We start from the raw sequence: 20,013 nt of genomic DNA, 5'->3' as shown, positions 1-20,013 counted from the left end.
ACTACTGCAGAGCAGAATAAAGAAAAAAGAATGAAAAGAACTGAGGACAGTCTCAGAGACCTCTGGGACAACATTAAACGCACCAACATTCGAATTATAGGGGTTCCAGAAGAAGAAGAGAAAAAGAAAGGGACTGAGAAAATATTTGAAGAGATTATAGTTGAAAACTTCCCTAATATGGGAAAGGAAATAGTTAATCAAGTCCAGGAAGCACAGAGAGTCCCATACAGGATAAATCCAAGGAGAAATATGCCAAGACACATATTAATCAAACTGTCAAAAATTAAATACAAAGAAAGCATATTAAAAGCAGCAAGGGAAAAACAACAAATAACACACAAGGGAATCCCCATAAGGTTAACAGCTGATCTTTCAGCAGAAACTCTGCAAGCCAGAAGGGAGTGGCAGGACATATTGAAAGTGTTGAAGGAGAAAAACCTGCAACCAAGATTACTCTACCCAGCAAGGATCTCATTCAGATTTGATGGAGAAATTAAAACCTTTACAGACAAGCAAAAGCTGAGAGAGTTCAGCACCACCAAACCAGCTCTACAACAACTGCTAAAGGAACTTCTCTAGGCAAGAAACACAAAAGAAGGAAAAGACCTACAATAACAAACCCAAAACAATTAAGAAAATGGGAATGGGAACACACATATCGATAATTACCTTAAATGTAAATGGACTAAATGCTCCCACCAAAAGACACAGATTGGCTGAATGGATACAAAAACAAGACCCATATATTTGCTGTCTACAAGAGACCCACTTCAGACCTAGAGACACATACAGACTGAAAGTAAGGGGATGGAAAAAGGTATTTCATGCAAATGGAAACCAAAAGAAAGCTGGAGTAGCAATTCTCATATAAGTTATATATATATATATATAGTTTGCTTGAGTGCAGTGTTTTTTGTTTTCTGTACTGAATTTATTAGCATGGGTCGGTATAAAATTTAGCATAGGTCAATATGTAATTTGTAAACTAATAAGGTCTTAAAAGTGAGGAATTAAGTCTTTTAAATTTAATTATTTATTGTAAAGAGCAGAATAGCATACATAAACAGGTGCCTAAGGAAAACTTGTATTCTAATATGGAACTCTCATGAACACCTTTTTTTTTTTCTTCTAACGGTATGATAGTAGGCCATTTGATTATTTTTATGGCTTTAACTTTACAACAATGAAATATTCGTAAATTTTAAAAAGTATTTTTCTTTATTTGATGCGGGTGGGATACTGGAGAAATGAAAGGTCAAACACCTATTGAGGAATCCATACTTGTCTATATATTGTGTACTTTTATTTCAAGAACTGATTTAAAATTCCTAAAAGGATGCTATAATAAGTTATTATGCCATTTTACAGACTGAATTAAGTGAATTTCAGGGAGGTATGAAACTTGCCTAAGGCTATCCAGCTACCAAGCGGTAGAAGTGAGAATTAAATCCAGGTATACCTATCGCCAAAGTTTCTGCTCATCTCTTTACATCATCCACTTTTAATAGCCAATGCTTTCCTGCTTACAAATATGACTGAGGTTGCCAGACAGTCAACATTCCTTTTTAATCAGATAGAAAAATTACTGTTGACTCTCTAAAGACATATTCCTTTTCCATTAAGTGACTTTAGTTGTTCAAATGATACTTCCAGACAGTAGTAATCATACAGTTGGGGACTAAGAACAGAACTCAGGGATGTGTCTAGCAGTCAGTAAAGACCAACTGGGCTCACTGATGATATTTACGGTCATTTCCTCTAGACTAACATAATCTTATTAATAAGACCCTAATAATTCACAGTACTGCCCTTGCCTGATTGTTTGTTCTTCTCCCTCTATCACTCTCTCTTTCCCCATATTATTATTATTTTTGGCAGTTTTTGGTGAATTAAATTCAGGGATTAGTACTCAGGAGTACTCGTCACAAAAGCAGAGAATCTTAGCTCACACCAAAGGAAGAAAATAGAGAAAAAGTATAAATTATATGAATACACACACATACACACATGTGCCAACTATATGCTGCACTTCTCCAAAATCTATTCGGTATCTGCACATTTACTGTATATTAGCAGTAAGACCAGAAATGAGCGTAACGCTCTGTTTACAAGGCACAGAAAAGAGACCCAAATATGGAAATTACTAGCAATGAGAATGGGGAAGAAAGACTACAACAAGGAATGTAGATGATATTTTTGTTTCCTAGCTATGATGCCAAATATTGAACTTTCAACTTGAGACAAGGAGGCCATAAAAAGTTGTATTAGTTTCCTAGAGCTGCCATGACAAAGTACCAGAGACTGAGGAGGTTAAACAACAGAAATTTACTCACTCACAGGTCTAGAGGCTAGAAATCTGAGATAAGGTGTCAGCAGGATTGATTTCTTCTCAAGTATCCCTTCTTGGTTTGTAGATGCCATGTTTTCCTTTTGTCTTCACATGGTCTTCTCTCTGTGCATATCTGTGTCCTAATATTTTCTTTTTATAAGGACACCAGTCATAGTGGATTAGAGCCCACCCATTTGACCTCATTTGACCTCAGTTACCTACTTAAGGGCCTTATCTCCAAATACAGTCATATTACCAGGTATTGGGGGTTAAGACTTCCACATATTAACTTGAGCAGGACACAATTCAGCTGATAATAGAAGATAAGAGTAATTTAAGCAAGTAAGTAACTGTTGTTTACAGTGAGTTGCTTAAGGATATGAATTTACTCAAGAAAAACAAGAAGAAATTACATAACACTGTACGTTATACAAAGATATTAAATTAATCATCATAACATCCTGTGAGATGGGCATTAAATTATACCAAGCAAGATGAAGCAACTTATCCGGAATTGTATAGTTGGTACTTTCCAGAATTTAAACCAGGTATTTTCCCAGTTCCACTCTACGTTTTATATTCATTTCATTAGTTGAAATGAATTTTGAGTCTTCATTTTGCTTAGTTTCTGAAGTTACATGGGGATAGAATGGAGTTGGATCTTTTCAGTGACATTCACACATGGGGAAGGAAATTGAGTCCAGAAGTTTCAGCAATGTTTCCATGGAGAACACTAACAACAGAACCAGAAACACCGTTATCCTTTTGGTTCAGTGATCTTTCCTGAAGCACTACAAGAATCAATCTTAAGAAGCCCAGTGCTTTCCAAACTTTCACCAATGGGCTCTGTAGGGTCCTCTAACAGTATCTAAGAGACTAACTAGTTTCACATCCCAAGCCACTTAAGACAAGGAGTTCTGATTGTTCTCTGTGAGGAAATCAAGTGACAATCATAGCTGGTGATTTAGGATAGTTTCTTCAGGGCCCAGGCAAAACCTAATACACAGTAATAATCATTGTTAACTGCATCTTTGACAAGGATTAATCAGGTATCAAAGAGGTCTATAAATTGGGAGAAATTATGATCAAAGAGAAACATAGACCACAGATATTTAATTAATGCTCAATTATTTATGAGTTTAACTTTGGTTAACCTAATTTTCCTTCTTCTAGACAATTTCCAATTCGTCTCCACAAAGAGACCAGAATAAGCGCCTTCCAATACAGGATTTATTGTGTTGCTTTAATTTAAAGCATACAGTGACTTCTACATTCACTCCACCAAGTTTTGCCAGGAGAGAAAAGGAGACGTTATAGTTTGTCTTGAATTAGATATGCCACCATACTTGACTTAGCTCATCCTACTGGAAGCACTTTGAGGGCAGATTCTACAGTCTTGTCTTACATTCTCTACGGAATCAAGCCAAGGGAATCACACACAGTTACAGCTGGAAAAACATTTGTTCTGGGTTAATACTTTTAGCCTTTACCACCAAGACTTTATCACCAAGACCTACCTTTACAGTCTCTAAACAGGAGACCTTCTTGCCTTCCCTTTTCATATTGACTAGGAAGGTAAAGGGAAGAACTGAGAAGTACCCAAAGTCAGCTAGCAGCCAGCACAGATAAATCATCGGTGGAGATATTGTTTCTTTCAAAAGATATAAACATAAGAGGAAGTCCTAGTGTTTGAAGCAACTGTGCATAATAAAATTCCATGAAAACCTAGAAATCCAGATGCAGATCAGTAACATATTGGTTAAATAAGCTGTTATGTTCATGCAATGGACAAGTGTACATACATTAAGAAGAACGAGATACTCTTTTCTATGAGATTTTCTTTTCACTGAACTCATCAGTGCTGCAAACACAATGTTACATAATACTTTTTCTTTAACATTATATCAGGCATCCTCATCTTGTCCTGCATTTATTGCCAGTGTTACTAAAGTCTATCACTTACCTCTTTCTCTTTTAGACATATAATTTCTTCTTATTTTGGAAGCATTCATCAATCCCTATTTTACTCTTTCTTTTAAATTACAAATGAATATTGAATTTTATAAAATATCTTTTGGGGAATATTTCAAGTGATTGTATACTTTTGCTCTCCTTTGACCTTGTTATATGGTAAATTATATTTTGTTATTTTATATTATGCTATTTATTATATATTGTATTATGTTTACTAATGACATTTATTATATTATAATTACATTATTTTTAAGGTAGCATTTTGTTTTAGATAGACAAAACAACCAGTGGGATAGGAAGCATCTTAAAATTAGATGCGAGAGCATAAGGGAATTGAGATTAAAATAAAATTCACGTTTTGGATCAGCAGCAAAAATTATTCAACAAAAGTGGGAAAATATGGCTATCATAGAATTACTAAATTCTAGATACAGCAACTAGTTAAAAGTGAAAAAATAATGAAAGTGTAAAAGTATCAGAAACCTGGGAGACTTGAAATAAATTATTCATGAGGAATACCTTTCTAAGATACAAAGAAAAAAGGATACATTTAATTATATAAGAATTAAAATTTTCCTCATGGCAAAATGCACTACAAAGGTCAGAAAACAAGCAAAAGAAATTGGGAAATAAATTTAGAAATGGATATGCCTTCTTTACAACTTTTGAGAGAAGCACATGTTTCTTTTTCCTTTAACCTGTTATGTGGGTATTAATCTATAATGTAAGTGCATGGTTCCTTTCCTTTAACCTGCAATGTGAGATTTAATCTATATGGTAAGTGCATGGTTCCTTTCCTTTCATCTGTAATATGAGCGTCAACATGGGGCACTGTTTCCAAGCACAGACTTTGGATGTTCCTGTACTGGTCCCGTCACTGACCATCCACAAAAACTTACAAATGTTGCTTTACTTTCCTGGGGGTTAGAGTCTTAGCTAAGAAATGGAAGCAAAATAGAACTTTCCCCCAGGGATGACAGAAGGTTTAAAGGAGTAAATATGTAAGTGACTTGGCACAGTGCCTAGTACAAGAGAGAGCAATATAAGTACTTACCAATTTTTTAAAGAGACACATGAAAGAAATAAAATGTGGTGATTTCAAAAAAAAAAAAAATGAAGACCCAGTTCTTATGGTAAGTCTGTAGAAGCGGATGCCTTGGCAGGGAGAAGTGATCACTCACTCTCATAACTCCAGGGAGGGGTTACTCTCTTACCAGTTGTAAAGAGCTTAGCCCATGAAAGCAATGGGCCTATCAGGCCCAGACCAGATGAAAAGTGGTATTCGGAGCATACCGTTTGTGTTTTGAGGTTGTGATTTGCATTCCGGAATTTGTACCAGATGGATTTCAAGATGGAAGCAAAGGGGGTGACCCCAATTCCTGCTCCGACCAACACAGCCACTTCATACTGGAAGACATCCTCACTGACAGTGCCAAAGGGACCATCCACCTTGATCCTGGCAGAAGGCAAAAAACAAAGGGCAAGTGAAGTCTCACCTCCACCCACAGCCTCAAAAATCCTCCCAGAGGCAGAGCTGTTCCACAGCTGATTGCTACCTGTTTATTTTAATCATACTCCATTGTACCAGACTTAAGTTTCAATGCGGAATTGCTTTCTCTTTTCTGCTTGTCTGCTTTCTGGTCTGGGTCTCTGCTGCTCTTAAGGACCTACCTGGGAACTGGTGAATTCTGTTGTTCAAAAGCCCTTATGAGATTTTCTGTCCAGTCCCCCACTGCTCAGATATGAATGGAAAATAAGTCCTCCTCTGGAGCAGAGGTCAGGGTAAAGGGATGCCACTCCAGGTAAGAGACTGAGGGGCAATTAACAAAAATATACTGTCCCACTTCCATGCTGAAGCCATTTTTGTGCATCTGCAATTCCAAAACTTTGGATGGGTACATGACCCATCCTATGAATAAAGCACAGAGGCCAAAGGAGGCAAATTCAAATGGCGACAGGAGCAGGCAGATAAGGTAAATAAGTAAAGCTGGAGAGCTGGTGATGGCCGTAAATTGCGAACACAAGTCTTTTCTAAAGGGGCAGCGGTTACCAAGTCCAGACAATGGTCATACTACGGAGCCAAGACTCAGCATTGTCAGGTTGCCTGATTCTTCAAGAGAAACCAGAAATGCCACTTTAAACAACTGAAGCATGGTTGATTTACAATATTGTGTTAGTTTCAGGTGTACAGCATAGTGATTCAGTTATTATTTTCAGATTATATTCCATTATAGGTTATTGCAAGATATTGAATATAATTCCCTGTGCTGTAACTGGGTAGGTTGGAAAAGCAACAAGAAATGTCACTTTTTCAATGTGAAAGCCTCCATCCAGATTTCTAAATGTTAGCAACCAATTTGACTTTCTAAACAATCAGGGTGTGTGCAAAACAAAATATGTCTGTGGGCTAGATATGGCGCAGACTGCCTGTTTGCAGCTTCTGACATAGACCCAAGCTGATGATTTCTGCCAAACCTCTCTTTCCAGCTCTGTCCAGCTCTGGAGGAACTCAAATATATTGCCCTCAAATTCTTTTTTATTCCTGTCAAGGTGACAATGTGGCAATTTATTTCTATAATCAGGAAGAACACAACTCTTAGCAGAGCAAGAAGAAAGTGCATATTCTTTACCTTGGTAATCACAACCTTCTGCTGGGAGCGATAAAATCGGAGGATCCTTTCAAAGATGTAAATAATGACTGGTGTAAGGATCCACTTCCAAGACTGCACACAGAGACAATAAAAAGTGAGGTTACACATTAATCTCTTCTCTAGGATTTGTTTGTGTAGCAGTTCATTCCTTCATTCAATAAATATTTACTGAGTTCTCTGACATGTATCATTATTAAGCTGCTAATTTCACCAAAGTTTGAAGACGGAAATGGAAAGGAGTAATCCACAATGGCTTTGTTTGCTAATCTGTTACTCATAAAGCAGATCATTTCCTGAAATTTTACAGGTCTCACCAGGAAGCAAGAGAAAAGCACAGAAATAAAATACATGGTAATTATATATATTCTTAAATAATATTTAAAGTTTAATTTTAAGAATCTAAGACTATCTTCCAGGACAACTTGTCCAATCTGAAAAACCAACAGAGAAGGTAGATGTGAAACAGCAGCAGATGATTCAAAACAAAACAAAACAAAAAGGGAAAGTGTGTGGCTGACACTACTGGTAACAGTAATACATAAAACTTGGTATTTATCCATCACCTCTTTTTTCAGGTGCTCAAAACATCTAACATAGTAAAACACTTTTTATCTTGTCTACTTTTTTTAAAAGCAGTCTCTCTATCCCTGAGATCTTCTCAAAGGCAGCAGTTTGCTTCTATATGCACAGGAGCTACTAAAAATGTATTTCCTAGCAGTGCTAAGTCATGTTCTTTTTTGCCCAACTGCTCAATCACAATACATTGGAACTGTGTGGAATGAGGTTTCTTATGCTGTTTCAGGCAAGATACTTTCTTGGGTATCTCTGGGGAGGAAAGGGGCAGAGACAGGGACAGTAAATCGAAGAGTGGGTATAATACAATTTGATGCTACTTCTTATTTGGAAAAAATCCCCAGCTGAACTCAGAAGACATGAAAAAAATATATTTAAGAAGTGACTAGGACTTCCCTGGTGGTCCAGTGGTTTGGACTCCATGCTTCCAGTGCAGGGGGCACGGGTTTGATCCCTGGTCGGGGAAGTTCCACATGCTGTGGGGTGTGGCCAAAAGTAAATTAAAAAAAAAAGTGGCTAATCACCAATGTGGGAAAAAAATGTTAGCTTTGAAAGTAATCAGAGAAAATGAATATTAAAACAAAATAGTATTTTAGCATCTCAAATTGGAAAGCAGTTTCAAACAATAATTCCCACCATTAAGTGGGATGCAGGGAAATAGACACATTCACATGTGCACCTGGGGGAAGTACAAATAAGTAGCATCTTCCCAGAGAGCAATTTGGCAAAACATCTCAACAGCCTTGAAAGCATTCCTTCTCTTTGACACAGGAATTTTACTTCTAGGAAATGGAGCATAAAATAATAATTAAGGTGTGCACAAAGTATATGAGTATAGTCATGACCCCTTATTTACTAAGAAAAAATGACAAAAATGGCATATCGGACTCCTCTGGTGGCACAGTGGCTAAGAATCCACCTACCAATGCAGGGGTCACGGGTTCGAGCCCTGGTCTGGGACGATCCCACATGCCGTGGAACAATTAAGCCCGTGCGCCACAACTACTTAGCCTGCGCTCTAGAGCCCGCGAGCCACAACTACTGACCCCTTGTGCCACAACTACTGAAGCCCACGTGCCTAGAGCCCGTGCTCTGCAGCAAGAGAAGCCACAGCAGTGAGAAGCCCACGCACCGCAACGAAAAGTAGCTGCTGCTCGCCGCCACTAGAGAAAGCCCGCGTGCAGCAACAAAGACCCAATGCAGCCATGAATAAATAAATAAATTTATTAAAAAAGAAAAAAGTGGCATATCATACAGACTTTTTTTTGGCTAATACCAAACTGTCTTTTCTTAATTTTTATTTATTTTTTTGTATTGAGATATAATTGACATATAACATATTAGTTTCATGTGCACAACATAATGATTCAATATTTTTATATATTGCAAAATGATCACCACAATAATTCTAGTTAACCTTTCTCACCATGCATGGCTACAAAAAATTTTTTTTTCTTGTGATGAGAAATTTTAAGATCTACTTTCTTGGCACCTTTCAAATATGCAGTAGAGTATTATTAATTATAGTCACCATGCTGTACATTAGATCCTCAGGACATTTTATAACTGGAAGTTTGTACCTTTTCACTACCTTCACCCATTTCGCCTATACCCCAACCCCTGCTTCTGGTAACCACCAATCTGTTCTCTGTATCTATGAGCTTTTTTTTTTTTAGAGTCCATATATAAGTGAGATCATACAGTATTTGTTTTTTTCTGTCTGACTTATTTCATTTAGCATAATACCCTCATGGTCATTAAAAATGATCATGTAGGAAAAAATGACAAAAATGGTATAACATATGGCATTTTTAAAACAAATTCTTCAGGGACTTCCATGGTGGTCCAGTGGTTAGGACTCCACACTCCCAATGCAGGGGGCATGGGTTCAGTCACTGGTCGGGATTGAAGATCCCTCATGCTGTGTGGTGCAGCAAAAAAAAAAAAGTTTCAGTAGAATACTTGACAATATAGGAAAAGATCCATGATATAGACTAAAGGAAAAAAAGTTATTACTTCTAGGTGATAAAATTCTGTGAAATTTTAATTTTCTTCTAAATATTTTTTTTTTTTTTTTTTTTTTTTTTTTTTTTTTTTTTTTTTGCGGAGCACAGGCTCAGCGGCCATGGCTCACGGGCCCAGCTGCTCCGAGGCATATGGGATCTTCCCAGACTGGGGCACGAACCGGTGTCCCCTGCATCCGCAGGCAGACTCTCAACCACTGCGCCACCAGGGAAGCCCTCTTCTAAATATTTTTCTGTGTTTTCCAAACTTTCTACAATAAGCATGTATTATTATTATTATTATCATTTTTTTTTTTTTTTTTTTTTTTTTTTTTTTGCGGTACGCGGGCCTCTCTCTGCCGTGGCCTCTCCCGTTGCGGAGCACAGGCTCCGGACGCACAGGCTCAGCAGCCATGGCTCACGGGCCCAGCCGCTCCACGGCACATGGGATCCTCCCGGACCAGGGCACGAACCCGTGACCCCTGCATCGGCAGGCAGACTCTCAACCACTGCGCCAGCAGGGAAGCCCCAGCATGTATTATTTTTATAATTTTTAAATGGGGAGAATGTGGAGAGAGTATTTTTGTTGTGTTTATGGAAGAAACAAACCAATACATTCAAACAGATGGCAAAACCGGTATTCTCTCCCTTGTGGTATTACATGACGATTCAAAGCAACCCATGAGTTCTCAGTATACCTCCAAATAGGCCAACTATACCTTTATCTCAGGTAATAGATAGGAAAGGGATAGAAGCTGATGTGCAAGGTAAGACAGGGGATTAACTGCCTTAGCTAGTAAGGGACTAGTCAAGCGTTATAACTTCTTGTCTTTAAGGACCTCTTACTGGTCAAATAATATAAAAGGTGTCTGGTCATAGCCTACAAGTTCCACTGACTTTAGAAATGAAATGTGCTATTAACATATATCAGGTATGTCCTTTTAAAATTATTTTTAAAATAGGTAATACACGTACATGTCACAAAATTCAAAAGTACAAAAGGGTATACAATAAAAAGTAAATCTCCCTTCCACTGCTCCCCCCAGCTCCCCAAGGCAGTCAGTATTATTATTTTGTGAATCCTTTTGGAGAATATGCATTTAAATGATAATATTACATTAAGTATAAATGGTAGCAGAGCATACATACTGCCCTGACTTTTTTTCATTTAACATCTTAGAGACTGGTCCATATTCATATCTAGAAAGCTACCTTTTTATTTTCAATGGTTACAGAGTATGCCATTGTAGGAAAGTCCCGTAATTTAACTAGTCCCCTATTGATGGGCACTTATTTCCAATCTTTTGTTCTACCAAGCAATGCTACAATGAATAACCTAATACATGTAATTTAACACATTTGCAAGCATATTTTAGATGCTCACCAGCAATGCTTGAGAGCATTACCAACACAGCACATGAGCAAACTCTTTGATCTTTGCTAATCTGTTAGGTTTATTACTGTGATTACTCTGTTCATATCTTCTACATCTTTTTTTTTAATCAGGTTGTTAGGCTTTTTCTTATTGATTTCTATATTTGTATATTAGGAAATTAATTCATGGTCTGTGAACTGTAAATACTTTTCCTACTCAGTAATTTGTTACCTGTCTTTATTTATGATGGATTTTTTTGCCATAAAAAAAATATATATATGGATGGATAGATGGAGAGAGGGAGGGAGAGAATAAATAAATTTGAATAAAAATATGTATTTTCTTTCCTTTTCTGGCTTCGAGCTTTTTAAAAATATTATTTAGAATATTTTTACTAACACTCCAGTATTAGAAAAAAATCCCATGTGGTCTTAGGGTGCTTTTATGATTTCTTTCATTTTTTTCAACATTTAAATCCTTGATCCATGCATCCTTGACCATATTTTACTGTAAAGTGTGGAATAAAGAGACAGCTTTTTTTCCTAGATGTCTATCCTATTATTGTAAAGAAAAGTATTGAATAATGTATCTTTTTTCCCAACTGATTTGAAATGTCAACTTTAGGGGATTTTCTTTCTTTCTTTCTTTTTTTAAAAATTAATTTTTGGCTGTGTTGGGTCTTCATTGCTGTGCGTGGGCTTTCTCTAGTTGCAGCAAGTGGGGGCTACTCTTAGTTGTGGTGCGCGGGCTTTTCATTGTGGTAGCTTTTCTTGTTGCAGAACACAGGCTCTAGGCACGCAGGCATCACTAGTTGTGGCACGTGGGCTCAGTAGTTGTGGTGCATGGGCTTAATTGCTCTGCGGCATGTGGGGTCTTCCCGGACCAAGGCTTGAACCCATGTCCCCTGCATTGGCAGGCGGATTCTTAACCATTGCACCACCAAGGAAGTCACAGGGGATTTTCAAAAAACATTTTTCTCTTTCTACATGAGGATAGAGCTATTGCTCTTAATTCTGCATATGATTTAAAGACTTTAATCATCCTCAGAGCACTTTAAGACACCACAAATCAACCTTTCCTTTCCATTTCTTCCTCAATCTAACATATTTTATGAACAAGCAAAGGTAAAGCGTAATATCCATGGTACTTATCTTGAGTCACACCTTAAGTTCCCTGGAATCCAGTTTATTGATCATCCACTATCTAACAATAAATTCCAGGCATGTTCTTACAATACCAAAGAAAGTCAACTTCAAGAATGGTTTAAAAAATAAATTGAGGGGGCTTCCCGTGTGGCCTCTGCCAATGACATATGACAAAATAGGGCACTAAGCTCCCCGAGCCTCAGGTTCCCCATCCAGGAGTTGAGGAGCAAACCTTCCTTCAGACGCTTCTTGTTGGTATTTTATGAAATCACAAGGCAGCGGGCTGTGGCCAAGATGGTGAAGTAGGAAAACCCTGAGCTTGCCTCCTCCCACATGCACACAAACATTACAAATATTTACAGAGCAACTATCTATGAGAATGACCTAAAGACCAGCAGAAAAGATTTTCCACAGCTAAAAATATAAAGAAATAACCAAAACGAGATGGCTAGGAGGGGTGGAGTTGTGTTATAGTCAAGACCCATACCCCCAGGTGGGTGACCCACAAACGGGAGGATGATTACAATTGCAGAGGTTCTCCTGAAGGAGGGAGGGGTCTGAGGCCCACATTGGGCTCCCCAGCCTGGGGTTTTGCACAAGCCCCTGAAATTTTGACTTTGAAAGCCACTGGGGCTTACTTTTGGGAGGCCCAGAGGGCTGTGAGAAATAGAGTCTCCACTCTTAAAGGGTATATACAAAATCTCACATGCTCTAGGACCCAGGGCAGAAACAGTCGTTTGAAAGGAGCCCGGGTCAGACCACCTGCTGATCTTGGAGAGCCTCCTGGAGAGGCAGGAGGTCATTGGAGCCCAACCTCTGGGATATAGATACTGGTGGCAACCATTTGGGGGAGCTCGTTCTACCACTAGAACACTGGTGTTGGCAGGTGCCATTTTGGAGTCCTCCCTCTAGCCTATTAGTGCTGGGAGCTTACCCACCCACCAGAAAGCTGGCATTGGAGCTCCCCCAGCTGCAAAGACAGTCACACTGGGACATGGTCCCACCCAACAGCAAGCTGGCACCAGCCCTAGGACCCCCAGACTATGAAGGCAGCCACATAGGGATCCAGCCACCCAGCAGGTTGGCAGTCACTACAAGAGGCAGGGCCTGGCAGCCAATGTGGCCAGAGGCCAGTCATGCTTACCAGTATGCCCATAGTAGTCAGCCTCATCACAACAGAAGAGCCCATGCAGCTCACATAGGCGGCACCCATACAGCATATAGCTCTGGCGATCAGAGGGGAGTGTGCTACTGGGCCCCATAGGATGTCTCCTACATAAGGCCAGTTCTCCAAGATCAGGAAATGTAACTGACCTATCTAATACATAGAAATAAACAGACAATTAAGCAAAACGGGGAGACAAAGGAATATCTTCCAGACAAATGAACAAGACAAAACCCCAGAAGAACTAGGCAAAGTGGAGATAAGTAATCTACCTGATAAAGAGTTCAAGGTAATGATCACAAAGATGCTCAACACACTCAGGAAAATAAAAAATGAACGCTGAGAAGTTTTAACAAAGAGTTAGAAAATATAAAGTAGAACCAAAGAAATAAAATAAAATAACTGAAATAAAAAATACACCAGAAGGAATCAACAGTAGATTAGATGATACAGAGGAACAGATCAGCACACTGGAAGACAGAGTAATGGAAATCACTGAAGCTAAACAGAAAAAAAATAATTTTTAAATGAGGAGAAAAAAAATGATATAAGTCTATATTGACCTGAAAAGATGCTCAAGATATATGGTTTTCTTGAAAATCAGGAATCAAACAAGTACTACAGAATTGTTCCATTATTAAAAACAACAAAAAACTAGATACATATGTCTGAATATGTATGTATATTAAAAAGCCTATAAGAATAAAAAAATGAGGAAAGCTTAAGAGACTTCTGGGACCACTTCAAGCATGCTAACATTTGCAATATAGGGGTCTCAGAGAAGTAGAGAGAGAGAAAGGGGCAGAGAACTTATCTGAAGAAATAATAGCTGAAAACTTCCCTAACCTGGGGGAGGAAGCAGACATCCAGGTCCAGGAGGCACAGAGAGTCCCAAACAAGATGAACTCAAAGACATCCACACCAAGACACATTATAATTAACATGGAAAAATTAAAGATAAAGAGAGAATCTTAAAAGCAGCAAGAGAAAAGGAACTAGTTATGTACAAGGGAACTTCCATAAGACTAGCAGCTAACTTTTCAGCAAAAACTTTGCAGGCCAGAAGGAAGTGGCACTATATATTCAAAGTGATGAAAAGAAAAAACCTACAACCAAGAATACTCTACCTGACAAGGCTATCATTCAGATTTGAAGAAGAGATAAAGAGTTTTACAGTCATGCAAAAGCTAAAAGAGCTTAGCACCAGTAAAGATCAGAGTGGAAACAAATGAAATAGAGACTGAAGAAAAATCAGTGAAACTGAGAGCTGGTTCTTTGAACAGATAAACAAAACTGATAAACCTTTAACCACACTCATCAAGAAAAAAAGAGTGGGCCTAAGTAAATGAAATCAGAAATGAAAGAAGAAAAGTTACAACTGATACCACAGAAATATAAAAGATCATAAGAGATTACTACAAAAAATTATTATATGCTAATAAAATGGACAATCTAGAAGAAATGGATAAATTCCTAGAAACATACAATCTCCCAGGACTGAATCAGGAAGAAATAGAAAATATGAACAGACTGATTACCAGTAATGAAATTGAATCAGTAGTAAAAAAAAAGCCTCCAAACAAACAAAAGTCTAGGACCAGATGGCTTCATAGGTGAATTCTGCTAAACACCTGAAGAAGAGTTAGCACCTACCTTCTCAAATTATTCCAAAAAATCACAGAAGAAGGAACAATTCTGAATGCATTCTGTAAGGCCAGCATCACCCTAATACCAAAACCAGGCACCACAAAAAAAGAAAGTTACAAGCCAATATCACTGGTAAACATAGATGCAAAAATCTTCAACAAAATACTAGCAAACAGAATCCAACAACACATTAAAAGGATCATACACCATGGTCAAGTGGGACTCATCCTAGGGATGCAAGAATGGTTCAATATCCGCAAATCAATCAATGTGATACACCACATTAACAAACTGAAGAATAAAAATTATATGATTATCTCAATAGATGCAAAAGAGCTTTTGATAAAATTCAACATCCATTTATGATAAAAACTCTTAACAAAATGTGTATAGAAGGAACATGCCTCAACAAAATAAATGCCATATATGACAAATCTACAGCCAGCATCATACTCACTGGTGAAAACCTTAGAGTATTTTCTCTAAGATTGGGAACAAGATGAGGATGCCCACTCTCGCCACTTTTATTCAACATAGTATTGGAATTGTTAGCCACAGCAGACAAGAGAAATAAATAAAAGGTATCCAAATTGGAAAGAAAGAAGTAAAGCTGTCACTGTTTGTAGATGACATAATAATGTGTAGAGAAAACTCTAAAGACACCACCAAAAAAATATTAGAACTAATAAATTAATTGAGTAAAGTTTCAGGGTATGAAATTAATATACAGAAATCTGTTGTGTTTCCATACACTAAAAATGAACTATCAGAGAGAGAAATGAAGAAACAATCCCATTTACAATGGCATCAAAAAGAATAAAACACCTAGGAATAAATCTAAACAAAGAGGTATAAAAACCTATACTCAGAAAACTATAAGACATTGATGAAAGAAATTCAAGAGGACACAATACATGGGAAGATATACTGTGCTTATGGATTGGAAGAATTATTATTGTTAAAAAGACCATACTACCCAAGGCAATCTACAGATTCAATGCAATCCCTACACCAAAATACTAATGGCATTTTTTGCAGAACTAGAACAAATAATTCTAAAATATGTATGGAAACACAAAAGACCCTGGATAACCAAAACAGTCTTGAGAAAGAAGAACAAAGCTAGAGCTCCCAGGTTTCAAACTACACTACAAAGCTACAGTAATCAAAATCCCTACCAAAATACTAACGGCATTTTTTGCAGAACTAGAACAAGTAATTCTAAAATATGTATGGAAACACAAAAGACCCTGAACAACCAAAACAGTCTTGAGAAACAAGAACAAAGCTAGAGCTCCCAGGTTTCAAACTACACTATAAAGCTACAGTAATCAAAAAAGTATGATACTGGCATGAAAATAGACACATAGGTGAATGGAGCAGAATAGAGAGCCCAGAAACAAACCCAAACTTAGATGGTCAATTAATCTATGACAGAGGAGGCAAGATCATACAATGGGGAAAAGATAGCCTCTCTAATAAATGGTGTTGGGAAAACCGGACAGCTACAGGGAAAAGAATCAAATTGGACTATTCTCTTACACTATAAATAAAAATAAACTCGAAATGAATTAAAGACTTCAATGTAAGACCTGAAACCGTAAAATTCCTAGTAGAAAACAGGCAGTATGCTCTTTGACATCAGTCTTAGCAATATTTTTTTGATATGTCTCCTCAGGCAAGGGAAACAAAAGCAAAAATAAACTAATAGGACTATATCAAATAAGAAGCTTTTGCACAGTGAAGGGAACTATCAACAAAACGAAAAGACAGCCTACTGAATGGGAAAAGATATTTGCAAATGATATATCCAATAAAGGGTTAATATCCAAAATATACAAAGAACTCATATAACTCAACATCAAACAAACAACTCAATTAAAAAATGGGCAGAGGACCTGAATAGACATTTTTCAAAAAAAGACATACAGATGGCCAACAGACACATGAAATGATGCACAATATCACTAAATCATGAGAGAAATGCAAATCAAAACCAAAATGAGATATCACCTTACACTTTTCAGAATGGCTATTATAAAAAAGACAACAATTAAGTGTTGGTGAGAATGTGGAGAAAGGGGAATCCTTGTGCACTGTTGGAGGGAGTGTAAATTGGTGCAGCCATTATGTAAAACAGTATGGCAGTTCCTCAAAAAATTAAAAATAGAATTATCATAGGAGCTAGCAATTCCACTTCTGGGTACAGCTGACCCTTGAACAACGTGAGTTTGAACTGCACATGTCCATTTATATTCAGATTTTTTTCAATAAATACATACTATAGTACTACAAGATCTGTGGCTCATTGAGTCTGCTGATGCCAAAACGTGGATACAAAGGCCAGCTGTAAAGTTATACACAGATTTTTGTCTTTCCAGGATTGTCACTCCTAACCCCTGAGTTGTTCAAGGGTCAACTGTATTTTTCCAAAGTAAACAAAAACACTAATTTGAAAAGATATACGCATCCCTATGTCCATTGCATCATTATTTACAATAACCAAGATATGGAAGCAACCAAGTATCCATTGATAGATGAATGGATAAAGAAAATGTGACATATATATATATATATATATAAAATGGAATATTATATATATGCACTTACATAATAGAATATTACTCAGCCATAAAATAGAATGAAATCTTGCCATCTGTAACAACATGGACAGATCCTGAGGGTATTATGCAAAGTGCAATAAGTCAGAGAAAGACAAATACCTTATGATTTCACTTACACGTGGAATCTAAAAAACAAAACAAATGAATAAACATAACAAAACAGAAAGAGACTCGTAGATACAGAGAAGAGACTGGTGGTGTCAGAGGGGAGATGGAGGGGGGCAATGAGTGAAATAGGTGAGAGAGATTAAAAGGTACAAACTTTCAGTTATAAAATAAGTCAAAGGGGTGTAATGTACAGCATGGAGAATATAGTCAATAATATTTTAATAACTTTGTATGGTGACGGATGGTAACGTATTATGGTGATCATTTTATAATGTATAAAAATACCAAATCACTCTGTTGTACACTTGAAACTAATATAATATTGTAAGTCAATTATACTTCAATTTTAAAAAAAAGAAAAAAAGTTGAACTCAGAAACAGAAAGTAGTAAGGGGCTGGAAGGTGGGGGAAATGGGGAGATGCTGGTCAAAGGGTACAAGCCTTCAGTCAGAAGATGAATAACGTATAGCATATGTCCTCCATAGGAGCCGGCACCAGGCTGAGCTAATAATGGTTATCATAAGAAGAGTAATAATAACAATAACAGCTCCTAACAAGAATCTACTATCCTTGTCCTGGTCTTACCTCAGCGGGGAACCCTTCAAATTGGGGAGGCTTGCAGTGGGAGTCAGGATCGTTCCACTTCTCAAAAAACTCTGCACACTTGTGAGGATGATTCTCATCCATGTTCTTTTCTGTTTGATCCCGGACAAGTCCACTGAGACAGACAAAAAGACAATATGTGGCAAAGAATTACGCAAGGTCAGGAACTGGGGCATGAAAATGGGAGTTTGAGGACCTTACCCAAGGCCATGAATCCCTAAGCCAATGAAGTACATGATAAAAATATGGTGTGTATACCAGAAGACCTCAGAATAACTCTTCCGGATAAATTCCATAGCTAAAGTCACCATGAGAACTAGAGCTATTGTGATGATCACTCCAGTGACACCAGCAATGTGGGTGAATGTCACATACTCCATGTCTATGAAAGTAGAAATTTCAGCCTGACACAATGTCCACCAGGGACACCATGCCTTTCCTGCTCATGACCAGATTCCAGATGCTTTGCCCTTGAGTCAACTCACCGTGTCTGAAGACTGGATGGGATTTAGCCAAGAATTTTTCTCCTGATGAGATAGGTTGGAGAGAATGGAAGCAAGGGATCCATCTGTGGCCTGTCGGCTTCTGCTATATCGTTCAAAGTTAAACAGGTGTGTGGTGATGTGAATAGCTAAATGAAAAGATGGAAAGGAATGTGAGAGTTGTCTCAGAAACATCATGGCAGGCATGCCCCACTAGAAGAGGAGGATCCTATATATAGTGCCAAGCAGAATGGTGAGTCCACAGAAGGTGCCCAATAATGATTACAGAGAGAATCAAGATCTTTTTTATACTCACTCTGTCCCCAAAGGAATAGAATGTAAATTCCATGAAAGCAGGTTTAGAATAGTGCCTGGCAAATAATGCCACGTGTTCAATAAATATATTTTGAATGTTTATATGCGTGGATGAATGAAACTAGATTCTGAATGTCCAGGAGCCTGCAGTTTCATCGTTTGCCCCAGTTACCCAGTAGGCAGATTATATATGCCACCAGCTTGTGGAAGGTGAGGTTGTGATCCAGTTGCTTTCCCAGGGTGCGCCTACAAAACAACAAATGTAAAATGATCAAGATCGGGTGTATCCAGGCAGCTTTATGAAATTCGCTAACCCATAACCAACATGTCTTACATAGAGTGTGCCAATACACACCCACTCTTGCTCACCCCCTTGGTTACCAAAGGAGACCTCTGGCTTCCATTCCTAGGGGCTTGGTGTTGAGCTGTCCTACTGAGACGTCAAGAGTCTCTTGTCTTTAATGTGAAAGTTGACCTACAATTGGCTGGGACTCAGTGAGCAGGTGCCTCTCGGGAAGGACAGCAAATTTCGACACATGGGAAGCAGGATCAGCATGCTGTTAAAATGCAAGCTGCAAGCAGAGGCTTGGGCCCAGGCCAATGCCAACTAGAACAGAGGAGAGAAGAAACCATTAGCTGCTTCATCTCCTCATCTTGCAGGTGAGCATGGGCCCAGTCCACTTGCCTGAGACCTGGACAATCAGTCCAAAATCTCTGTTTACAAATGACAGAAAATTTGCTGAACTTAACATTGAATTGAGAAATCCTCATGACAGTGGTTTGGAAATGTTTGACTATATATTTATCAATATGAAAGAGAACAAGATTTAATGTTAACAAATAAATTATATTAATATAATACTTTACAAGGTTTTTAGCTTAATACACTCAATTATGATTTTAGTTTGTCACTTGTAAAACAATCTTGAAGATCATATATATTTTATTTGCACTTTAAATAAAGCTTAGATATTTTGAGTTATAATTACAGATGGTAACTATTTTTCCTCTTTTCTATA

General features: G+C 37.7%; 1 protein-coding gene across 1 annotated transcript in view; it reads right to left on the bottom strand.

The window, feature by feature from the left end:
• NOX1 (NADPH oxidase 1) overlaps positions 1-20,013 on the bottom strand; it is a 51,071-nt gene that overhangs the window by 8,225 nt on the left and 22,833 nt on the right. Inside the window, 8 exon segments of the mRNA XM_073798884.1 lie at positions 5,597-5,759; positions 5,975-6,208; positions 6,932-7,026; positions 18,180-18,312; positions 18,399-18,579; positions 18,679-18,828; positions 19,167-19,240; positions 19,474-19,601. Coding sequence (XP_073654985.1) covers positions 5,597-5,759; positions 5,975-6,208; positions 6,932-7,026; positions 18,180-18,312; positions 18,399-18,579; positions 18,679-18,828; positions 19,167-19,240; positions 19,474-19,601 — 1,158 coding nt within the window.

This window comes from Tursiops truncatus, chromosome X (assembly GCF_011762595.2).
Source record: "Tursiops truncatus isolate mTurTru1 chromosome X, mTurTru1.mat.Y, whole genome shotgun sequence".
Lineage (NCBI taxonomy): Eukaryota > Metazoa > Chordata > Mammalia > Artiodactyla > Delphinidae > Tursiops > Tursiops truncatus.
This window is presented reverse-complemented; position numbering and strand designations above follow the sequence as displayed.